We start from the raw sequence: 24070 nt of genomic DNA, 5'->3' as shown, positions 1-24070 counted from the left end.
TAAATAGTAGCTTTCCCTTCTTTCGATTTATAATATTCATCCATATTGTTTAAATAGACCTCAAAAGTGACGTACACCCGGCACTGATTATGCGTACAGAGTACGGGTAAATCATATGTATATAAGTAGATTCTGCGCTGGCCAACTTTTAAGTTTTGATTTTGCAATCATTTCCTTACTTCTCGTACTCATTTCTGAACATGATGATCCTTCCTCGTCGCTGGCGGGGGGGGGGGGGGTTCCAACGAACAGCAAAATACATGATGTTATTTAAAAAGAATATCAAGTGTTCAGGCACGTCGGTGACGCACCACTAACATTGCGTGTCGCGGGGGACTTTTTGGGTAACGGAGTAGTAGTTCTATGTAATCGTACATCCCGTCCGTCTCGTCCTCCCTATTTGAATAACGAGAAACCAGATGCCATCTACAAGAAGTGAGACAGCTAAGTCAGATCCTGCTCTAGGTATCCCGTCTGTAACTAGAGCAGCAAGGACGAACACGACGAGCACTGCTACTTCCAAGCGAGCGAAACCAGATAGTGGAGCACTTTCTCTCTCAGCAGGGAAAGGCCACTTGAAGCCGTCCAAAAAAAAGCAGAAGGTGGAGCCAAGTATAATGGATATCCAGCCTCCTTCTACAGCTGTTGACCTACCTACGGTTCCTCAACCTACTCTGCTCCCTCCGACACTGAATTTCAACCTCCCCTCAGCCATATCTCATCTCTCTGCCTTGGACCCGCGGTTTTCACTCTTTTTCGAGCATTTACCTTGTCGACCATTTGTGAACCTGGAAGCTATTGATCCCTTCAGGACACTTGTAACTTCCATTATTGGACAACAGGTTTCTTGGATGGCGGCCAGAGCTATAAATACAAGGTTCAGGGCTTTGTTCGGGTTTACACATGAGAAGGAGGGGTTCCCTTCACCTCAAATGGTCCTTATGCAAGATGTAACATCACTGAAAGGAGTTGGTTTGAGCGGAAGAAAGGCGGAGTACGGTATGTAGATTGAATATATCTCAGTATTCACGATGCTAATCTGTCGTCCTTCAGTTTTGTCGCTGGCTGACCACTTTGCCTCCGGTCAACTGTCAACTCAATTGCTGCAAAGTGGAACAGACGAAGAAATTTCAAAAGCTCTCATTGCTGTCCGCGGTATTGGGCAATGGACAGTAGACATGTTTATGATATTCTCTCTTCGTCGCCCAGACATTTTGGCCGTGGGCGACTTGGGTGTACAGAAGGGTCTTCTCAAATGGGCTTTAGCTGCTCATGGTGCACTAGAAAAGAAATCTTCTGGTACCAACACACCCAAGAAGACCAAGGGAAAAGCCAACAAGGGCGAGAAGAAGGAAGTCAAGGAAGAGGTTGATGATAAGGGGGAAGGTGAGCTGGATACGAACATAAAAGGAAGTACTCCAGTCAAGCATGTGACCTCGAGCGCTTTTCCTCCTACGCCATTGACTCCTAACGACACATCCGAGAACCCTCTACCTAAAATGGGCGCCTTACATACGCCTGCGGCCCCATCAGGTGCAAGCGTTGCACAAGGGCCTCGAACACCATCCACACCATCTGCTATGCCCCGCGAAACTGTCGAAGTTCCACCAAAGACACTTCCGGGCCCGACTCCGGAGGTGATGCTTACAGCCCCATTAGAACATCCTGATTGGGACCCCCATCGTGCCGTTCCGTTACTAGAAGGTCTGTCTGTAGATATTCTGAAATCCCGCTTGAACGGAAAGAAAGTCAAGTGAGTCTTTGCCTCTCAGATGATACGACATATCCATCGCTAATTTCAATTGTGCTCCAGGGGCGGAGCCTATTTGACACCAAAGGAAATGGAGGCTCTCACTGAAGGGTGGAGACCATATAGATCGTTGGCAGTGTTCTACATGTGGCCTGTCGCTGGAGAATGATCACCCCAAAGCCTTCCGTGAACGCATAGTAGTATCCAGCGCTCTTCAAAATGCATCTGTAGCTACGTATTGTAACATATAATTGTTTCCCAAAACACCATACAAATCCTACACCTCTAACTCGTTACATCCTAATTTTTCGATAGCCAAGGTCTAGTCTTCCTCCTGCTGGGCCCTAGCTGCTCTCTTCGCAAATGCAGCAGCTAAATCCAATTGTCCAGGAGCTTTCGCAGGTTGCGCCACTTGTCCTAGTTTGCTAGCTGCCTTGGGTTGTACTTTTGGTGCTGTAGGCACAGGTGGTTTGCCACCAATCGCAGGAGCAGGTTTTGCGCCTACTTGGGGTTTGGCAGGAATAGCAGGTTTGGCAGGGATGGAAGGTTTCGCCTTAATCGCAGGTGGGACCTTGGAAGCGGAAGAGGCTGGACGGGAAGTCGGGGGCGTAGAGTCTGCGGAAGGTGTGGCAGATGCAGCGTTCTTCGCTTTCCAAGAGGGGACCGCGGAGCCGTTGGTAACGGCGGGAGCAGTGGGAGCAGAAGAGGCTGCAGGGGGTCGAGCTGCCACGGGACGGGACGGGGGGGGTGGGGGAGGAGGGGGTGGCGGTGCCTGTTCCACCTTTTTCAGGTAATTTGACGGGGCCCAACCTTCTTGCCCGTTCTTTACGACCATCCACCATCCATTGTCATCCTTCTCCTTGACCTCTACTTCTTCTCCCTTGACCAAATTCATCTCTCCTTCCTGACCAGTAAAGTTATAAAGAGCCTTGTAGAACTCCTTAGGGGGACCTGCAGGTGGTGGCGGTGGTGGGGGGGGAGGAGGGGCGGCTGCACGGCCGGGGATGGATGGAGGTGCGCGCGCGGCACCGATGGCTGCCGTAGGGATAGCAGTTGGTTTCGTAACAACAGGTGTGTGGGAGGGCATGCTGGAAAGAGCAGGGGGAGCAGCAGGCTTTGTGGCACCAGGGAGGGCAACAGCGGCAGGCCGACCAGAGTTTACGGGTCGACTCTATTCGCATGGTCAGTATGGGCTTCAAGTGGTCGAGATATTCACTCACCGAAGAAGCGGTCTTCGCAGCCTTCTTGACCTTGGGTTTCCGAGGAGGCATAGGGTTCGACACTGGACAGTGTATGAGTGGGTCTTTTCTCTAATATTGGCCTACTTGTGCTTACAGCTATTAGGAGGCTCTCCTGAGCCAACTTGAATGGTATGACTCTTGTATGTTGCGTCACCTCTCACTGCCTCGTTCTTCTGCGTCTTGATGACTGCTCGCTTATCCTTCTTCTTAGCGTAGTCAATCCTGTAAGGCAATGTAAGCCTATATCAATGCTTCTTAGGATAATATACTCACGTAGGACCAATGTTGACGGACATATTCCCACCCGTCAGGGTGAGGATGACGGTTATCATTTCTGTCTTGAAAACGCAGGTGAAGATGGGGTCACCCTCCTCACATGCGTTGACATTGAGAGCCTACTCATCTAATTAGCTTGGAATATAAACATTCATGCCAATAGACTTACTACAAAGTCATCTCGCAAGTTGGTCATTGAGATCGCCTTGATTGTCACCAGCGGGATTTTGCGCTCCAAACTTGTGGAAACTCGGCCATCTCTGGCCTGCGAGACAACAAAGTAGACCGCTTTGTCCGTCTATCCTGAAATCAGTTTCCTGTGAATAGATAACGCAATGACCAACGCACGATGATAAGGAATCGCGGACTCAGTTTACTTGATCTACCAAGTTTGGAGACAAGCAGCTCCGCCCTCGAGCTGAAATGAACTTGCTCGGCAGCTGAGTGCATTTATTAGCCTTGAACATAGTCGTAAAACACGAGATCCCACGAGATATGGTAGCCGCATTTCTCAGCATCTCTCCCTGAGCACTCCCTCCAGCTATGTCCAGATAGTCTCCCATAAATTTGCGCATGCCCAACAAGCTGAACCTCCTCCTCTCCTTCTTCCCGGCGAGCACTTGGTGGCCATAGTCTCTCTTACGTTCGTACACAAGTGCTTCACGCTGATTCCTCCAGAATCTTTGAATCTTGGTGGCCGCTTCATGCTTCCTTCTGACGTACGCTCGCCAAGCACGTTGAATACGTGACGCCATCGTGTGCCAGTACCTATCCCTCTCTCCTTCGAGGTAAAACAAGGTTTCGGGATTTTTGATAAATGCCTTGGTTACACCCATTTGCCACTCTTCCTTTTTGATCTTGGCATCCGTCAATATCCTCTCACAACCCGAACGGTCATCGCCTGTCCAGATGTAATCACCGGCATAAGACGTGGCAGGCGACAGCAAGTAGAATCGCTGGATCATCTTGGAGAATTCGGCTCGATAGGCAAAACCTGCTCGACGGACACGGATATTTTCTTGAAGACCAAGGTATTTAATTTGATGTAGAATGGCCTTGTCATCGTATTCTGTCGGCGAGCGGTGCTGGTTGGGTTTAATTGTTCGGATATAGTGTGGTTGACAGCTGTCGACTCATTAGCTCAAGATAATCGTCATAAAATATACGCTTACTTCATAAGGTTCTCAACGAGTAAGTTGGCAGACAACTTGATCTTGTCACCTGCGGTCGGAGGCCTCTTCTTGGAGGTGTGATCCACCTTGTCGGGGAAAAGGGTATGTAAGAATGGATCCTTACTGCCCTCGATAAGATCCAAGATATCCTTGATGAGAGTGTCCTTATTCTTATCAGTCATCCCCGCTACAGTATAGAGCACATCACCAGCATAATGTTTGATAAGGAACTTGTTGCCTCGTGCTTCGAAATTAGGGTTGGAAGCGAGCATACTCGATCTCTGAATGAAAGAGTTGTCGGCAGCAGACGGATCGGCGTGGGCAGTAGCAGTGGCGTCATTGAGAGTGGCGAAAATACCGGCGGGACGACGGTCTTCAATGAGAGAGCAAACCACGGAATTGTCAAAGACTATGAAGAGATGAGCAATCGTCACCAATTGCCAGAAACTTCGTCAACCTACACTTGATAGGAGTCCACTTGATTTGTTCTCGGACATACTCCTCTTGTTCGGCTTTTAATGTCAGTTCGATGAAGATTTGCTGAAGCTTTTCATTGACATAGTTGATAGAAAGTTGTTCGAATGAGTTATCCTTTTACAGAGTCAGCAAATCTTTAATGGCTGCAATCTGTAACTAACTTGGAAAATTTCAAAACCGCTGTTTATAGTTGTCAGCAGAAAATGACGGTGCTGTATTCAGGAACATACTAGATATCAAGCACACCAATGACGTATTGAGAAGGAGTTTGAGGCTTCATTGAAATGTTGACTCGGCTGACAATCCATTCGAACAAATTGTTGTATCTAATTTACAGTCAGGGCTCGCGTTCAAGCTTCAAACGCTAGCGTCACTCACAAGGCCTTTGCAAGGGCATCTCTTCCGGAAGAAGCTTGGGCTACGTTTTGAGGAACCTCATAAACACTACCCCTCCTTCCGCCTCTTTGCGTCTCCATAATTCTCATCAACAGCACTTTTTGCAATTGCGCCGAATCAACTTCCAACAAATAAGCTGCAAAGTCCGCCACACCGGAATCAGAGATTGCAGCGTTGCCGTCGTCGCCCTCGACAAAGTCGATGTTACCGAGCCAAAGGATGGTAGCAAGGATACGGAAAATCGAATCTTGTTCATCCGATGTGAGACCGATGACTTGCATTGCTCGCTTGTACATTGTTAATCAACACACAACTTCCAAAAGAGATTAGGGACACACCAAAGTCTCCTGAAAATCGGACACATCGTTAATACTCTTGACATCCAGACAACCACTTCGACTGATATATGCGTACGCCTCAGGGCCTTGTAAACCAAATGCCTCTTTACGCGTATCGTTAGCAGGCGACTCAAGACGAAAAACTAAACTGACCCTTCATTTTGGCACTAGCACCCTTGGTGAACTGATAGAAGATGTGAAAGTCTCGCTCGTCGTCGATTTGTCCGACCACCCGGTTCTGAGAATCGCTTTCAGCGTCCTTTCCTAGATTGATAGCTGAAAAGGCTGACCTTTTCCAGAAGATAGTTGGTGATTTGAGCACCGACTGGCTGCCCCATGCCATTGAACATAATCTCAAGGTATTTACCCTACGCCACGTCAGCTAGGACAGACGGCCTATTAACAGACCTACGTGTCGACTGGAATTATCGTTTCTCAGAGTCTTTGCACAACCGAAACTCTCCAAAAGAGGGTTCGTGGCCAAAACCATTTCCTTAATTCCCTCAATACCGCCGCCCTCGGCGCCTCCTGACACCGCGGCGATATATTGCATGATCCTCTTGGCGGCTTCGGTCTTGCCTGCACCTGATTCACCAGAAATAATGACACATTGGTTCTCTTTTTCGGTTGTCATACGATAATAGGCTGATTCGGCGATAGCAAAGACATGAGGGGACATTTCAAGACGGTTTTTGCCTCGATATGAGTTGAGGACGTCATTCGTATAGATACCAAGGTCTACTCGTTGTTAGCAAGTAACGTGACGGCTGAGTAATCGAAGTACCTCGGAATGGATTGACAGAAATCAAAACATGGGCAATATATGTCTTGTGGCAAAGTTAGCTTTCGTTAAGGGTTGACAATGGAATACATACATAGATCTCTTGATTCTGGAATCGTACTTTGAGGTTGTCGTTGATAGCCTCGTTAGTGATTGTGCTCAACAAAGTCATGTCGGGAACACCTGCGGCCTTCTTCTTTGTGAACCCTTCACTCCAGTCGGCCTTGTGGATACTTAGATTAGCTCATAAACATAGATAGGCAAATGACGAATGCTGACCTTTTGGACCTTCTGAGGCTTAGAGGCTCCTGATAAGAAGCCGCCGACGGCGCCCTTCTTTCCTGCTTTCTTTGAAGGAGCCTTTGGCGAATTTCAGTTTTGCTTAATGTGAGTGTGGTGATACATACCATGGTGCTTTACGTGTGTGAAGTAAGGAAGAAAGATGCTTAGGCGATGTGGATGCGTGGATGGATGAGCTGCTTACCGTGAATGGGTAGATGATGATGCCCGCCGAACGACGATGACGGCGGCCACGTCCGAGAGTTTATTCATGCCCCCACTTTCCATCATCCTCCATCGCAACACGTCGTCAACCTCTTTCAACGCTCTCTCACAGCACTTTGTCCTCATCGCCATGTCATCCACCCTTCTCACAATGCCCCAGCAAGAGCAATTACCATCAAAAGACTATGGAATAAGAGAAGTCCGCACCTCCTCCCGCTCGCTCAGCCAGTCGCTGACAACATGACAGATATGGGCAGACAACCTCGAATCAGAGTTTGCAGCTCTGAGACAAGCTGTCGAACGATATCCTTACATTTCCATGGTATGTCCCACAAATTAGCTCAAGATATTCTATAATTGATGGTTAACGTGTCTGTAGGATACTGAATTTCCCGGTATTGTCGCGCGTCCAATAGGCAACTTCAAGACCGGCTCAGATTATCACTTCCAAACTATGCGCTGCAATGTCGATATGCTCAAGATCATCCAACTGGGCATCACATTATGTGATGAAAACGGAGATTCGCCAGAGGTTTCAACATGGCAGTTTAATTTCGCGTTTAGCTTGGGGTGAGTCAGGTTCAGCTTTCAATGGGACGTTCTTTGTCCAAGTCGCGCGCTAACGATATCCTTTATTCTAAAAGAGAGGACATGTTTGCTCCAGACTCCATCGATTTATTAAAAAGCTCAGGAATCGATTTCAAGCGCAACGAGGAAGAAGGAATCGACGTCGAATACTTTGGCGAGCTTCTCATCACATCTGGGCTTGTTCTCTTTGACAATATAAAATGGGTGTCTTTCCACTCGTACGCCTTTGAATCCCTTCGTAACTTTCGCGGACATTGCTGACTCACATTAGAGGGTACGATTTTGGATATCTTCTCAAGATCCTTACATGTGAACCTCTTCCAGCAGATGAAACAGACTTTTTCCGCCTTCTCTTTATTTGGTTCCCTTGTATCTACGACATCAAGCATATTGTGCGGTCCATTAAAACTCTTCGAGGGGGATTACAAGAAATTGCAGAGTCACTGGGCGTCAAGAGAATAGGACCTCAGCACCAAGCAGGATCAGATTCTCTCTTGACCGCCGCAGTTTTTTTCAGGATCCAAACGATCTACTTTGACGGACACCTGAATGATGATTACTACAAGTGAGCTCATTTATTTATGTCATGGTGATATTGCTGACCCCATCTAGAAATTACTTGTACGGGTTTTCTTCAGGCCGTTTAGGCAAAGCATCTCCGGCAGCTGCTGGCGAAAATCTCGTTGACAAACCCTATTAAACCTATTATACTACCTTTGGTTCTTGATCCACTTTGACGACCTCATTATACAGTAATACCAACTGATTTACCTTAACATGTACATTTTTCGTACTCGTTCGGCCGAGCGACGATGCAAGTATAATGTGCTTGTGCTTCCATCTAGTGTTTGCAGTTCTAGAACACCGAAAGCTGAGATATTCATAATTCACATGTACTGATACAGCTGATAGATCCAACAATTGATACCTCAACAAGGATACAATAATTGTTATTTAAAATGAGTTAGGTAGCTTCTCGACTCCTTCCCGAATAGCTTCAGCCTTTTCCGAACATGTTTGGGCTTCTGTTTCCCATCAAGACCATTGTCAGACAAAGGGTTTTGCAAGCGGCGACAAAGATTGGTACTCACCAAGTAGCCTTCCACTCTCTCTCAGCAGCGCTGCACACTCCTTCATTCGCTCGGCAACAAACCTCCATTGCACAAATCTATAGGGCCCACTCAGACCATTCTTATTCCTGTACGAGTCTTTGTTATCTTTCCTGGCAGACGGTGCACTCCCAGCAACGTTTCCAAAATCTGTTCTATTTATCCACTTCATCACCAAGTCACCGCTTTCCATTACCAGTGAGATAAACTCGTTTTGATTGCCAGGATCTTGAGGCGGGAATAACAGGCGAATTTTAGAGCATTTGAGCAACAGGAACATTACGGGTACGTCCTCAATAAACCATCCTTTCCCGGCTTGTCCTTCAGGACCGTCTTCAAGGGGCCAGTTCTGACTCACAGTCTCCTCTAAATAAGTACAGGCCAAGGCAATTTCCTCACATGCTCGAGGAAACCTTTGCCTCACGGAGACTGATGATGCGAGTGATAAAGAACGGTATGAAGGATTAGATTCCGGAGGATTAGACGTCAAATTGTTCGCTCGAGTAAACAGGTGAACACTAGCAAGCAAAAGTGCGCTATTATGAATGAATTCAGTCGGCGCTTTGTCATTGTGGACTATCGAAGACGACTTACTATAAGGGTTCAAAACACGGAGGGTTGGTGCGATGTGGTAAGTCGTACAAATCTCGCAGTGTTATATCCTCGATGCCATGCATTGCACCCTTATCCTAACATCAGCTTCATGACAGGATGGGCATCACATAAAGTGCCTTACGTTAAATAAATGCTCTGGTGGCCGTGGCAAAGGAGTGATAATCAGTTCGTCTTTCAACAATCCAGTCCACGAAGTACAGATCTCCTGCCCCTTCTCGTTACCCCATACTCCCCAACTATAGACAGATGGTTCGTCAGCATCTGTTAACTCATTTTGTAATAGAATTTGGCTTACAATGCGTGTATACGTTCGCACAACTCCCATTGGTCTTTTGGAGCTGATAGAATACCACCCTCAGAAGGAGGTGACTTTGATTGGTATGGCTGAAACACGGAAGAAGGTATTCGATGGAGCTCACACGCCAAACAGAGACTGTGTTCCGTCAGGCTCTCTTCCCTGTTCTTACACACATTGAGATTACTTACGACACGGCTTTGGCCGAATATTGATATGCTTCAAACGCTTTCCCTTTGGCGTAGAACCATTTGCTCATGATCTTGCAAGCATTGATGGCATCAATCAGCCTATCCTTGTTTCTTATTGCTTCCTCAATTCTCTTCATGGCTATTTCTGACAGCTCATCTGCGAGGGAACGGATGGCAGGGATGTAGGACGTTGAAGCTGCAAGAGTGTACATGGAGAAAAGTAGAGATGGATGGGGTTGTAAGGAGGGTTGAAGAGTGAGCTTCGCCCTGAACTGGGCTTCTGTGAACGCTTCAGAGCCGAATTGGTACCGAGGTGGCTCAGGACTGAAGAAGAGATCAAGTCTAATCAGATTGAGATCAGTTTGGACGAATTAGGTCATTGTGTGCAAGGGACTAACAGATACTCCCGAGCACTGGCGCTCACGTCATCTTCTCTCAAACGCCAAGGACGCTGCTGCGTTGGTCCGCCCCCCATCTGGAGGACCCGTGAGGGATAAGATAGGCCTTCTAGACCCTGCAGTGACGAAGTCGGCTGTTCACTTTGAATAAACGGTTTACCACTATGTCGATCACCATCGATAGGACCTGGATTTTTTGTATTAAGGTCTGAAGGTGCCAAAAAAGCCTGCTAGAGATTTTTAAATTTATTGACGTACAAAGAGCATAGGACCACTTACGTTCAGATCATCCATCCCTCTACCTGTGGCGCTATGATCAAGCACATGATGCCCACTTGAACTAGTAGGTATTGTAGTCTCGTCAAACGCAGGCAAGGGCTTCGTTTCTTGAGTGGGGCTCCAGGTGTTGCTCACATCCTGTGACATTCCGATCACGGTGAAGGGAGCTTGTGCGAATCGAGGTTCTCCCAGGCTAGAACTCCCTTCAACTTGATTATTCCAGAGATTAAGTCCTAGTCCACTCGGAGGCCAGGACCATTCATTGAATATCGGTAAGCTGTTCGGTATATCAATGCTTGGTTTTGAAGAGACGAAGGCAGGTGACGAAGATGCCATGAATGGAACATCTTGCGACCCTCCTATGTTCTGTTGGCCATACAGAGCTTGAGGATTAGGTGAAGGTACCATTGCGTTATTGAAGTCTCCAAAGCCTCTTTCGCTGAAGAATATGAGGCCGTCATCTTGACCTATGCTGTTACCATACGGTGTAAGAAGACCATGGGAAATGGAACTTTCGAAGGAGCTACTGGATGGTCGTTGTTGCTCAATGGAAGGGCGAGTTTCTTGGTCTTCCATTTGGGCTTTGATTCTGTTAATGACCCCTCGAAAATGGTATAAATGGATCACCTACCTAGCTTCGCTTCCAATTTTTGGACCCGAGTGGCAGGCCTTGCTGTGTCATAAACGCAGTTATCGTTGCGCTTTGAACATTGATCACAAGAAGGCTTTTCAGCGGAGCATTTCTGGGTGATTTCAGTACACATGCGAGGAAGCACTAGATTGAACACTTACCAGCTTTTTTGCTCTGCATCTTAGGCAAGCGTCGCCTCGACGAAGAGGTGGACCTTTGCATCTTATCAGGAAGAGCGATTTTACCTGTGTTACGAACGACCCACCTTTTTTTTCTGATGCAACGCTAGTTTCTTTCGTACGACTTCCCTCAGATACTGGTTCATCTTCCGATTTGGATTGTCTTTTTCTTTTTGAGGCTCGCTGGGGTATGACTGCAAGGGGATGTGACTTGTGAGGGTTATGTTCTTCGGATACTTGGGCTGTAGAGCATGATGTTATTTGTTGACAGATTGATAGATAGAGCATTTGTGTGTGATATTATTGACCGAAATTGTGATCGATTCCGCATATATGGATCGTCATAAACAGTGGCAAGCGATATAGGAACCGAGAATTGCCCATGGGATAGTAATGAACGCCAAAAGATAATGCGGATTGTGACCATAACGTACCATCAAACAAATGAAGATGTGAGGGGGGATGGGGGGGGGACGGCGACAATGGGTTTTTTGAGAGACGACATAGACCGCAGAAAAGGCGAAGAGCCCCATAGATCATAGGCGGAAGGGGCAAAAGTCGGAAGAATGTGAAAAGCAGATATTCCTCTCATCAGCTTTCCGTTCCTCTATTTAAAATAAGTACTGGAGAAAGATAACTTGCCCATGATCGAGTGGAGACAATGTTGATTGGCTGATACTTGTGAGACGAAAGTGTAGAGACTTTCCTCTTGATGCCTGTCCGCTAGTCTCTTGCCTGCTGCCGGACTGTTAAATAATGGCTTGTTGTCGCCTTTGATTCAAATCGCCCGATTATTGATATGAATGTAGTTCGCACTGCTATACAGTCCCCCCTTAAAACAATCAAAATCAACGTAGTATTTTATTAATAGAGCGAAATGATGCTGGCCTAGCTGGGAGTTACAAAGCAAAGGCAACAAAAAAGATCAGGGGGAAAAGCTATGTATGATGTTGATAAAGGGTTGAGTGGCTACTGTTATTATGATTGTGCCTTTCGGATGCGGTCTTCGACTCATCATCTCCGTCTCTAAGCTGTGTGATTATTGTGATAGTGTAGTTTAGGCTTGTGCCGAAGTGTATGAGGGACAGTGACCGGCGGTGAGTCAGCGTCTCCAGTCTCGGCTAGAATTCGAGAGGTGCTTGTTGGTGCATTTTGTGCATTCTGCAAGCGCTCAGGTGCTCGGGCCGTAATGATCGCCGTTTGAGCGCCAGACGATCGAGCCCTGCCTAGCGACAGACACAAAGAAGTACGGAATCACAGATCACAAATCATAGATCATAGTAGGAAGCCAGTAACACTACTGCTGTGCTAGTAGAAGACAGAAGATAGATAGACAAGGGAATATAAACGAAGAAGTGGAAGGCGGGGAAGGGAAAGAGCATCCTAAGAAAGTTCCGAGTTTTCAAAACTCCATTCCCGAGTTCCTTGATGATTCACATAAAGAAACGAACCTGCTCGCTGCTCCCTGCGAGGCGAGAGTGTTCCTAGTTCTTAGTCCTTATTCCTTAATCCTGAAGACTTATAAGCTTGAAGCCTAAATAAGATTACTCATCATCACTATGCATCATATATCATCATTCCATTATCTCATTATTCAAATAGTTCGAAAATAGCTCTAAATCACCTATGGCGAGCCCTAATAACGTTCGCACTCGGCGCATTGACGAGTAATAAGACAAATCACTTGGGCGGCCCTCCTTAATGCACGTGGTATATACGGAACATTCTAAACTCCAACCCCAACAGCGCATGCCCTTTCGGAAATTATCATAATGCATATCGGATCCGTGGGGCGGGGCACGCGGAGAAGATGGGGAAAGTCAGAGCCAAGCAAGTGACACAGCACAAATGCCGCTATCAAATAATTTAGGCACCTCCGCCGTGTTGCCCTGAGCCTTATCAGGGTGACCACCGCTCTATCTTCTTCCGCCGGGACTAAACCAACTAATAGCGAGAACGAAGAACGCCCGCCGATTCTGGTGGTGCGAGGGAAACGACAAACAGAAAGGCAAACAACGAGCAGAAGGCAAGACACTTTATTACATATTTGAGTCTTGTAATATATCCATGGTAGTCTGCACGCACCTCTATGCTCTCCTCGTCACTTTCCATCTGCATCCGCGTCTCCTTTTATCTTTGTTTCCTGTTGATCATCCTTTTTGTACCTTACCATCCATTGATCGTTATTAACTTCAGACTCTCCAGACATACCAGAATTTTTTATTTTATTTTTTTTTATTGCTTCTTAATTATTGCTACACAAATTTCATATCTTCAACAGGCACCAGACTGCAATGTACTTTCCCCGGGGCACTACTATCAAAGTTTGGCTTTGACACCCACAGGTAACATCCTCTCATCTACATTGTGCAAGTCAGCGACTTACATAATTTTAGTAGCTAAAGAGCTCCCGATAAACTCACAGTTTTCCTCATACATAGTTACACTGCCTTGGGGTCCAAAAAGCCCAGAGGTATCGACCATACTTGGCACAACATCGGCCATCGTAGGAGCGCCTAACAATCTCATGTTCATCTCGAATTCGTCCTATGTTTTGAAAGGGAAAATCATCATCCAGTCTTTCAGTTCGGCCAGTGATGTACTCACCTTCAAGATTTGTAGAGCATGGCTCACTCCGTCTTTTCCATAAGTTGACATGGCATAGATCATCGGCCGCCCAATGCCCACAGCTGTCGCACCAAGTGCAACGGCTTTCAAGACGTCTGTTGCTCTCCGAACACCACCGTCAACGAAAATTTCAAATCTGGGTCGAAGGGGATTGTTCATGAACCCGTGAGCAGTGAGGTGTTGTACGACCGAAGGAAGAAGGGCCAAGGGGGAGGGCGCAAAGTCAAGCTGACGTCCTCTTAGGCCATCTTCATTAGCAATGTCCAGGTAAAAAAAAAGATTGTATTAACCCATGATTACTCAATACCACACCATCCACCCCTGCCTCAGCCGCCATGACCGCATCCTCCCAGCATTGCACGCCCTTCAAAATGACTTTAAGGCCTCGCGCAGCATCGACCAGCTCCTTCAAGTCGCTCCAATTGAGACTCGGGTCGATGAAGGAAGAGATGGCGCGTGCGGCACCTTGATCTCGTTGATATTTGTCACCGCCTTTCGTCTGCTGAGCAGAGGCTGTACCTTCAAATTTGGTGCGCATGTCCTAAAAAGGAGAGGTTACATGTAGTTCGGAATTCGTTGGCGAAGACTCACTTTCTCTCGGCGACCGAGCTGGGGTGCGTCTACTGTGATGAATAAAGCCTTGATACCCCTTTCGGCAGCATGCCTGATGATTTTTTTAGTACGCTCACGGTCGGCGTTGACGTAGCTAGGGATATCAATATATATTTGGCTGTTATTAGAGGCTGAGGCTACTTACAGCTGTAGGAATTGAACTTGACCAGGTATAGCAGCATCCACCATCTCGTCAAACCCGCAAGACGCAAGAGTAGGGATCTTATCGTAAGTTAGGGGTTGTATGCACTATTCGTGGTTGACTCACCATTTGTATTATATTATGTTCCCCTGCAGCCTTTGTAAGGCATATCTCACCTTCAGGATGGCCAAGCTTTCCTGCACCAGTTTCACCATTAGGTCTGATTCCTAGGGACTAAAGGATGCAAACGAACCCAACGCTGTAGCAGTGATATAGACAGGCATTGAAGTCTTGAAGCCCAGTATCTCAGTGGAATAATCCACCGTCCCGACGTTTCGAAGGATACGCGGACGAAACCAGACACTACAACCCATTAACGTCAACGCTATTGTTTTGGCGTCAATCTTCCATTGATTTCCTACTGACCGATGATAGGCGTTATGGTTTTCTCTCTATTTTGTCAGCAATTTGGTATTGCCTTCGGCACATACCATAGTAACCTCATCGTCTGCACCACTGTTTATCACATCTGTAAGGACAGTACCAACTTACAGCTCCTAAACACTTACGAGCTATAATAATTCCACCCTCTCTTACTCATCGTCCTCCTGGCTACAGCTTCGAAATCGTGAAGACTGAGTATTTCTGCCAAAGAAGGTTTAACAAATTCTTCAGTCACAGAAGTGCCATTGGTCGCTTGTCCAACTGGAACCGAAGTTGGTGGAGGTGCTGGTGCCGGTGCTGGCTTTTCAACTGGGAGGGTGGAGGGAATGAGTGGTCCAAGGTGCTTGGAGGGATCCAGGTTTTCTTTGATGGCGTCGGGAGGATGAATCGGCTTCATCAACATTAGACAAATTGCGCTTTGCAGAAACCCCATCTATGAGGAGACTTACATCATACTCTTCGGTCGCATCCTTTCCTGCGTATTTCCTTTCAATAGACATTATTAGCTTCAGCGGCCCTCAACTACCCATTAACGCACAAGATTATATCTGCTCCGCCTTGTTTATGTCATCCCATGTAGACTATCTTTGGGTGAATAGGGGAGGAGTACATACCAGGGTGTTCCTAATCAAAGGTTCAGTCTGGTAAGCAGTCTATTCTGTAGGAGAGTACTGGTAGGCGATGCTACTCACATCTAGGAAGTCCGACACATCATAAACATTTCCTGTTTTGTTGCATCAGTGTTGATTTCGCAATCCCTTACTGGTACATGTTATAGCACTGACCATGGACTACTATCCATACCCCCTAATTTTTGCATCAGCCTGGAAACCCTTACGTGCCAAAGGATTCACACCGCTGACAGTAATATTTCTATTGTCTGCGTCTTGATCATCCATTACGCACCTTTTCGCGACTGTTATGTTCGGCCACTTGCTTCCCATCAACCTGCTTTTGTTGTGACATGGTGGTAATTTCAATATATGGCGTTCTTGATATGTTCTTGGGTTGGTGAAAGCAAGATTATATTATTTGTTTTTAGACCTTAATATAGTAGACAGATATGTAGTTATCCTCTACCATTCACCTACTATTATATACTCGGTCATATCGACCGATTTGGGGCCACTACATACTACGTATATACGCGACCGTATACCGGTTATCATGTTGTGCCGAACCGGAGGTTAACCATCCAACATCCAATCACAAAAACTGAAATTGACGTGCCTTTAATTAAATACCGACGAGTGCCGGAACATCAGCAAAGAACTGCATGAACAGAAATGAAGCATGAAGCGAGAAGTATGACACCCTCTAGAAAGCAGTTGGAGGCTTTTGTAAGTAGTAGTTTTCACCATTTCAGCTATCGATCCTATCACACATTATCATCTCACCTCTATCACCAACAAAGGCCAATTAGCTAAATGTCATCCGCTACTATTACTCTATTTGGGCTTTCCTCCTGCTGCTCACTCTGATGCCGTGGTTATGGTCCTTCATTGCTGGTTATTGCCACGCTACCCTTCGTTTTACACAGCAGGTGATACGTAATAAGGTATATAATAATATCCATCAAGACCGTAAAAGCAAACCTTTCAAAAAGCTATATTAGTTTGCCTAAAAGTACTAATTGACAAGACACTTCTACTTGTGCATTTAGTACAAACAAAGATTCCAATGCCATCCTTCAAAAGTAAAAAGAAAAGATTCCTTTTGAGCCACAAACACAGAAGCACCTACTTTCAAGGGATTAGATCTCGAGCATTCCTGACGGTTGTAGTAAGCCAAATCTACCGTCGGTCTTGCCCCCCTTGTTGCCAACCCCTGTTGTCAAGATAGGATTAAAGGCATGAGTAGGTTGAGCTGGAACAGCACCATACGTCATCTCTAAAACACTCCATTTGATGTTTTGAGCTACCAACACCTTCGCTCAAGGAGAACCAAGGTTGGTTGATATAGTAAGGATCAACACTATAGAGAAAAGCCGTGTATCTGCCGTCTGGGTCCCCAAAGTGATTGATAATGCCAGCAGCAGGGAGCGCCAACTGTCTAATCTGATGTTCTTCATCAGTAGCCGAAGGGTCTTTGGACATCGCAAAATTGAGGGCGTCGAGCATTCCAGTGCCAGCCGTGGTTTTCCGGTCCCATCCTGGAGGATCAAAGCCCATCCAATCCCCGATGCGAGCGTTGATTGACACTATTAATGTCCTTTAATCAGACAGTCACTTCTTGGCAAGATATTTCTGCTAGCTTACCTGGCTAATCCTCTAATCACTGCCCCGCAGTCTCCATGGAAAGACCCAACAGTTCACCTTGCTTGGTGCCTTCTAACAGAGTCCCAATCCTTGTAATGGGCTCGTTTTTATTACAAACTGATCGTGAATAGCTGAATAACAATATATATCTTCTTCTTATGTTCAGCTTGCACCATTACATAGGAGTATATCCTGCAGCAAGGCAGCAAATGTGTTAACACAGACAGGTCAAGTAACGGAGATGTGTCGTGTGTCAACTGCATACTGTACTTTGCATGATGTGTTGGTATGTATACTCGTAATTATTTAACTTCTGAAATTGCCGTCATATCCCCCGCAAGTCATCTTTATGTGGGGCCAGGGCCAGTCTCTACTTCCTTCCTTGACTTGCCGCCCTCCCCGGACAAGCTGTCAGCCGACTGTTGCGCACTCTGTGGGATTCATGGGTAGTCAGCTTTCGCTTCACACACCTGACCACAAGATACTACAGCGATACGACACTGACCTTGAATGCAGACCCGCTGACACCGCCTTCAGACTTCTCTCCGGGGGCAGCTCCAGGTTTGTTTCCAGAAGCAGCTGTAAATCTAGTTAGCGATTGCTGGCCCATGATTATAATTATAGAGCTTTGTCAGAACGTGGAAAACTTACCAGGGCGTTGATCTGCCTGAGTCATTTGAGAGACATCCTTTGGGAGCATGGGGTCAGGCTTGTTACTACTGGGAGATTGGGTTCCGGACATGTTGTATGCTTGGACTGTTTTTTTCGTTTGAGAATTAAGAAAGTGCAGTCGTTTCATCTAGAAAAGAAAGAGGGAGTGTTAAGGCAAGAGAACCCCTTATATAATGTAACGTTTTGCTGTCGTCAGAGGTCAGAGCGGAGTAAGCTCGACGATATTGACTATCCTTATTGGCTTCCATTTTGGAGTGACGATGATGATGATGCAAGACGAAGACGAACTTACATGACGTCACATGAAGTCCAAGTACTATATCGGACCTTGCCGAGCCGTCACTTGTTGCCACCACCCCCAAATCAACCAGCAAATGCTCACACTGCCTCACGCGACGAAGTTGCGTGCAACTCATCACTCTTGGCTGTCTTCATCTTAGTTCTTATTCGGCATCCCTATTAGACATCTCCCAATCTCTCAATGCCCGCACGGTTTCATTAGTGTTTTCATTGGATTGACATGGGTAGCTGGTGGATGCAAGAAAGAAAAGGATTACTCATAGGGTTCATATTAACAAGGGCCGCTAATAACTGTCAGAGGGGCAAAGCTTACTTCGTGATGAGCTAAAAGGTTTGCAGAGGAGCCCGCGAACAATCGCAGAAAACTCATTGCCCAACCTAGTATGGGGTTCTATTATGCAGCAGGGATGTTAAGTCACTTCTTTAAGAGCTTAGTTCAATAGTCCTGGCCAAGGAACCCAATTGGGTTCGGTCGTATCGATGGGTTTGTGAATTGTGGTGCATAACTGCCGTCATGCGGTCTTCATTGATTGCCTCATTCATCTAACAATAATTTAGGCACCAGAGGGCCGCCCTGTAAGGAAAAGCGATGCACCGAACTGCAGTAATAAATAAACGCATGATAGTCACCAGCCGAACTGTCCGATCTGATAAGACGAGTTTATTTCCGCCTCTTCATGCGCTCTTTCGTTCATCGGTCATCATCTATCCTGATCACCACAACCCCGCACATCAGTTACATCGGTTATAACTATTGAATAGTAGGCATTGAGCAATGGAATTCAAGGCGGATTGTTGTAATATTATCTCTTCATATCATGCATTTTACTGGGCGCTTGGCATGTAATCATTAAAGATATACTGTACTGCATATCGAACGTTAAGCTCTGTAGGGCGAAAAATAGTCCCAGTCCTCTTCCACCCATTTCAGCATGTACTCTTCTACGCTGCCGGGCTCGTCATCATATTCCTCAACCACATCGCCGGTTTCCCCAGCCTCTGTCGTTACGGGGGTACCGCTGTTCTCAGGCTCAAAGACTCTTACTCGTTTCGCAACCGCCTTTGGCCCCTCCTCAAACTCTTGCAGATCTAGCTCGCCTTCACCCTGTGCCATCCGCGCAGCTTGCGCATCCTCCTCATCTTCCACTTCAGCCAGAGCCCTCGCTAGCTCCCGCTCTTCTCCCGCACGAGGTCTTGTAACCTCTACATCTTCAGCCACCGGAGTCCCTTCGACCTGAATGTCTATAATACCCTCCCCACTTTTCTCCACAACCCCTGAGACATCTGTAATGCCTGGTACGTCCCCAAACATATCTTTCCATCCCACTCTTCCCCACCAATCATTATTGAAACCACCTTCTTGGATGACCATTTTATCCAAGAGCCTTTTCTGCTCCGCCTTTCTCAACATGTTTTCTTCCACTGTGTGACTGCTGACAAAGCGATAGATATGGACTTCCCTTGTCTGACCAATTCGATGCGCCCGATCCATACATTGTCTGTCCATTGAGGGATTCCAGTCGGAGTCGTAGAAAAAGACAGTGTCTGCACCTGTAAGGTTGATGCCTACCCCACCGGATCGACTCGAGGCAATGAATACGAAGATGCGGGAATCGGAATTGAATCTTTCTGTCAAGACTTGTCGGTCCTCGATCTTTGTGCTGCCATCAAGTCGGAGATATCGATGACCGTTGTGTGACAGGAACATTTCGAGGATATCGAGAACGCGAGTCATCTGAGTGAAAATCAACACCCTATGTCCTTCAGATTTGAGGTCACGCAGCATCTCGAAGAGTTTTTGCAGTTTACCGCAATCATACTGAAGAAGACTGGCGTCAGGAAAGGCAATTTGGAGCTTGACCGACGATCGATGGAGAGTGTCGAAGGCTGGATCTGTCAGGGCAGGGTGGGAAATGGGTTCTAATCCGGGAAGAGCATAAGTAGCGAGATTACGGGCGACTGCATTGGGAGGTATGACAGCAAAGCGGTCAATAACATCCTCTAAAGACTTGGCTCTTTCGGGCAGTGAGGTGATGAATTTGGCTGCGGGTGGAGTAAAATCGGCAAACGTCTCTTCTCGCCGAGATTGAACGTCTTGCGGAAGCAAGAAGTTTGGAAGGTTGCCAAGTAAAGACAAAAAGGTTGAGCCGTAGATGGGAGATATCCCGCATCTTTGTCGATTAGTTGCTCGGATACTTTCCCAGCGTCTTTTACTAAATTCTTCTTCAGCCCAGACGCGATACTTGAGCCAAAGTTCTACACTCCTAGTGTCTTTGGGTGGCGGTGCCGAGAGCTTCCCCCGTCTTAATGGCGAGGCAGCATAAGGTAGTTTGTCCGAGGCGTCATATGTTTGTCTTGCTCTAGCTACCCATCCAGACATTGCTTCGTTATGGGCTACTCCGAAACCTATTGCAAGGGCATCGATCCTTCTTTCATCCTCTTCCGCCAACAGCCGCTTTCTAATGAGGATATCGCTCGGCTCAAAGTCCCTTGCCACGTTATCCATAGCAAAACTCGTTTTTACAGGCCTCATCTCGAAGAGATCGGGGTGATTGCATACCTTTCTCAATTGCATAAGGGTATTCATTACACCGAGGTAACCCCCGGTAGTGAGTGCCTCGTGAGTGGAGGCACGAGACATGAACTCATCATACAGGAAACGCTGACGCTTAGACAGGCGACAATAGACGACATGCTCGAATTTCCCTGGAAGTTGTGTTTCGACCTCGGATTTGAGTCGACGAAGAATGAAAGGCCTGAGAAGAGTATGGAGTTTGGCAACAGTTTCCAAGGTTTCTTCATCCATGGCATCGCCTGTTTCGATGGCTTTGTCCATAGGGTCTGATGAAAACCATTAGCCATCATGATCTGAACTGCTCGGGGTACTGCTTACTAGAGAACCATTCCATAAATTCTTTGTGATTGGCAAAACCGACGACTGCTGTCGCATCTGCTCCAATTCCGCCAGGCATCAGAAAGTAAAGAAGACTCCATAGCTCCATAAGATTATTTTGAAGTGGTGTCCCTGTCAGGAGCAGTCGTCTTTGTGCTTTAAAACCCAAGAGTGTTTGCCATCTTTGACTTCTGAAGTTCTTGATGTTATGCGCTTCGTCCAATATCATATAACACCAGTTTTTTCTTCTGAAGATGTGCTGATCCGCAAGGACAATCTGGTATGACGTTATGCAAACTTGCCAGGTATTTTCGGTGTGCCATCCCACACGCTTCTCTTTGCGTTCTTTCTGGTTTCCGTAATAGGTGAGTACCTTCATACCAGGCAGGAACTTTTTGAACTCCATCTCCCAATTGAGAATAACGGAGGTAGGAACGATGATAAGGTGTTGACCCCAAACGCCTTTATCACAAGCAAGGTGACCTAGAAGAGCGATTGTCTGGATAGTTTTGCTAATGCACCGATTAGCAAGTTCTTTAGCCAAGAAAAAGATAATCGCTTACCCAAGGCCCATTTCATCGGCCAGAATCCCGTTCATGTTGTTAGACCAAAGGCTTGCAAGCCATTCTAAGCCTGCCTGTTGATAAGGCCTAAGTGTTCCTCTCAACAGGAAGGGTTGTCGAACTCGGGGGCCAATATCCCCCTCCTTATCTTGACGGTCATCCCAATCTACATTATCTTCCTTAGCGCCTTCTTCTTCCTCATCTTCATCTTCATCATATTCCTCTTCACTGTCATATTCGTGTCCATCTTCCTCTTCCTGCCCCACCTTTGAGTCATCATTATCTTCGTCACCCATTGTTTCTTCCTCTACAATGACGAGGCCATCCCCATTCTGGTGAACATCAGCCTCTACCTTTTCCACGATCTCCACTTTCTTAATTCTCTTTTTGCCAACTAAATGTTGAGGTTCCGAGTCGTCCGGAGTCCAGATCTCCTTCTTTCGACGCTGTCGCTTACCGCTGATGATTAGCTGCTCAGGCACGCGAGGCTCAGGAAGAGCTGTGTCTGTGAGAGACTGGTCCGTCTGATTCGCCGGTTGTGCCAAGCTCAGTTTTGTTGATGGAAGGGTCTCAGAAACAGTTGAAGTTGGCGCAGCCTGTTCGCGCCCCTTGCTTTCGCTCTGTTCTGGTTCACCATTGACTGCACCCTCACCTTCAGGTACTGGATAACCATATCTTCTTAGCAAAACCTCGATAGGAAGATCCGCATCGGCTAATAGACCCTCATCTTCGCTATCGCGATTCCCTTCGCCACTCTCTCTCCCCGCGCTGTCTGCCTCTTCCATTTCCAGATCCAGCTCCTCATCCTGATCATCCTGATTACTATCTTCCAGTCGAGCTTTAAACTCAGGGTCGTTGATGTCAGGATCAGGATCAGATGAAAGCGAAAGGGTAGATAATTTGACTTTGCGTGTGCGTGGTTGGGAGCATGTTTTAGGGGACTGACGGACAAGGATTGGCATTGTCGCAGGACACGAGGCATCAGAAACTTCGGCGCTTGAGGACTCCAAAAGAGCAAAATTTCCAATGTTGGCAGTTGATGACACTGGATTATGTGGCTCCTCTAATCTGTTTACATCATCGGAGCCGTCGAAGGCAGCCTGTACCGCCGTCTCTTTGGGCTCTTCACCGTCATTCTTATTGTCCGTAAGTTGTTCAGTGTCAGAGCTCCCTCGATCTTCCTCAGCAAAGCGGCCTGTCGACATTGGATCTTCGTTGAGGACATCATCTGATATAAGAAATCGCAGATCCTGATTATGCTCAGACATACTGTTCTCGTCACTTTCAGTGTCGGAAGCATCACTTTCGTCTTCCTTATGTGAAGTATCTTCTTCTCCCTGTTGCTCGTCATCATCATCATGCACGTCAACATCTTCCTCATCGTCACCGATTACAGGTTCGGGAGATATAGAGGTGAGTGGTAGTAAGGTGTTAGTTTCGTCATCCCCCTCGCTATCATCTGTGTTATCAGATGTGCTATCTTCGCCCTCTTCTTCCCCGCTGTCATTTGAACCCTGAATTTGGGCTTCGAGAAGACCGGTACTTCGCTGCAAGATGTTCTGAAGATGCTCTTTGCCGAGGCGATCTTGTTCTTGCTTTTGGGCCTCCAGGATCTTAGCCCTCACGACCTGTATTTACGATATGGCTGATCAGCAACCATTTTTACAGGGACATTGGGATGCCTCACCTTGACTGCCAACGCCCATCGCTTCCTCAACGACTTAATTATCTCTTTCCCCATCCTCCTCCTTTCTTTTTCCTCCGCAAGTCGTTCTCTTTCTTCCTTGCCTTCAATATTTTCCCAATACGCCTGGACCATTCTTGCCACCTTTTTACACGTTACCGGCTTTGATTTTGCCACATTAAGCATGGCATTACGAACCTGGACCATATGCGCTATCAATGTATCATGATAATCAGTTTTACGGGGTGGTATCCTGATGATCTTGGCATGGGAATTTGATGTAGTGGTAGTAGAGAACAAGTTCGATCCATCCTCCTCGTCAACTAAGCGTTGGAGTCGACCATGGCTCTTCAGATACATGACACGGGCCAAAAGATAGCCTTCTTTCTTGGCGCGGGCTTCAAGCGTTTTCATTTCCGGCGGAGGCCCTGTATCGTTGATATTAACGTAGGATTCTATTATGGGAGTGATATCGCCGCCGTATTTGGGAGCAGGAGGTCGTTGAGAAGGATCCGTGTAGCGGATGGTACGCGGACCCACAATTCTCTTCCTTATACGATGAGGGGCTGGGGGGAAAGGAAGGTGCGCGAAGGTTGGGAGAGGTACCGGTGTCGATAGTGGAGATGGAGAAGCTAATCGCTCTAATGTAGGCGC

General features: G+C 46.9%; 7 protein-coding genes across 7 annotated transcripts; 2 read left to right on the top strand and 5 right to left on the bottom strand.

Moving 5' to 3' along the window:
• Positions 1 to 419: 419 nt before the first annotated feature.
• Positions 420 to 1919, top strand: CNBI2310 (hypothetical protein; the record flags this gene model as incomplete). The annotated part of the gene is made up of 3 exons (XM_768524.1): positions 420 to 999; positions 1054 to 1753; positions 1814 to 1919. The coding sequence occupies 3 exons, from the start codon at positions 420 to 422 to the stop codon at positions 1917 to 1919; spliced, it is 1386 nt and encodes a 461-aa protein (XP_773617.1).
• Positions 1920 to 2072: 153 nt separating this feature from the next.
• CNBI2300 (hypothetical protein) lies at positions 2073 to 6841 on the bottom strand (the record flags this gene model as incomplete). Its single annotated transcript, XM_768523.1, has 20 exons — positions 2073 to 2921; positions 2971 to 3032; positions 3086 to 3213; positions 3265 to 3386; positions 3437 to 3565; positions 3616 to 3707; positions 3758 to 4392; positions 4440 to 4848; positions 4901 to 5030; positions 5078 to 5096; positions 5147 to 5242; positions 5295 to 5599; positions 5651 to 5754; positions 5804 to 5888; positions 5941 to 6018; positions 6063 to 6388; positions 6435 to 6477; positions 6526 to 6654; positions 6711 to 6791; positions 6839 to 6841. The coding sequence occupies 20 exons, from the start codon at positions 6839 to 6841 to the stop codon at positions 2073 to 2075; spliced, it is 3825 nt and encodes a 1274-aa protein (XP_773616.1).
• A 245-nt stretch (positions 6842 to 7086) lies between these two features.
• CNBI2290 (hypothetical protein) lies at positions 7087 to 8223 on the top strand (the record flags this gene model as incomplete). The annotated part of the gene is made up of 6 exons (XM_768522.1): positions 7087 to 7134; positions 7183 to 7257; positions 7315 to 7505; positions 7580 to 7741; positions 7795 to 8088; positions 8136 to 8223. The coding sequence occupies 6 exons, from the start codon at positions 7087 to 7089 to the stop codon at positions 8221 to 8223; spliced, it is 858 nt and encodes a 285-aa protein (XP_773615.1).
• A 254-nt stretch (positions 8224 to 8477) lies between these two features.
• On the bottom strand, positions 8478 to 11508 carry CNBI2280 (hypothetical protein; the record flags this gene model as incomplete). Its single annotated transcript, XM_768521.1, has 11 exons — positions 8478 to 8548; positions 8615 to 9168; positions 9227 to 9315; positions 9369 to 9483; positions 9543 to 9680; positions 9734 to 10075; positions 10132 to 10358; positions 10411 to 10991; positions 11042 to 11153; positions 11203 to 11255; positions 11307 to 11508. 11 exons carry the CDS (start codon positions 11506 to 11508, stop codon positions 8478 to 8480), a joined length of 2484 nt encoding a protein of 827 aa, XP_773614.1.
• Positions 11509 to 13539: 2031 nt separating this feature from the next.
• On the bottom strand, positions 13540 to 16012 carry CNBI2270 (hypothetical protein; the record flags this gene model as incomplete). The annotated part of the gene is made up of 17 exons (XM_768520.1): positions 13540 to 13580; positions 13644 to 13767; positions 13828 to 14086; positions 14139 to 14389; positions 14440 to 14554; positions 14606 to 14682; positions 14729 to 14799; positions 14856 to 14965; positions 15029 to 15054; positions 15094 to 15118; positions 15172 to 15437; positions 15496 to 15532; positions 15585 to 15603; positions 15661 to 15670; positions 15739 to 15770; positions 15832 to 15853; positions 15953 to 16012. 17 exons carry the CDS (start codon positions 16010 to 16012, stop codon positions 13540 to 13542), a joined length of 1545 nt encoding a protein of 514 aa, XP_773613.1.
• Positions 16013 to 17651: 1639 nt separating this feature from the next.
• CNBI2260 (hypothetical protein) lies at positions 17652 to 18046 on the bottom strand (the record flags this gene model as incomplete). Its single annotated transcript, XM_768519.1, has 3 exons — positions 17652 to 17735; positions 17810 to 17883; positions 17956 to 18046. The coding sequence occupies 3 exons, from the start codon at positions 18044 to 18046 to the stop codon at positions 17652 to 17654; spliced, it is 249 nt and encodes an 82-aa protein (XP_773612.1).
• Positions 18047 to 19156: 1110 nt separating this feature from the next.
• On the bottom strand, positions 19157 to 23000 carry CNBI2250 (hypothetical protein; the record flags this gene model as incomplete). Its single annotated transcript, XM_768518.1, has 3 exons — positions 19157 to 21117; positions 21170 to 21681; positions 21733 to 23000. The coding sequence occupies 3 exons, from the start codon at positions 22998 to 23000 to the stop codon at positions 19157 to 19159; spliced, it is 3741 nt and encodes a 1246-aa protein (XP_773611.1).
• Positions 23001 to 24070: the final 1070 nt, after the last annotated feature.

This window comes from Cryptococcus neoformans, chromosome 9 (genome assembly GCF_000149385.1).
Source record: "Cryptococcus neoformans var. neoformans B-3501A chromosome 9, whole genome shotgun sequence".
NCBI classification, from domain to species: domain Eukaryota; kingdom Fungi; phylum Basidiomycota; class Tremellomycetes; order Tremellales; family Cryptococcaceae; genus Cryptococcus; species Cryptococcus deneoformans.
This window is presented reverse-complemented; position numbering and strand designations above follow the sequence as displayed.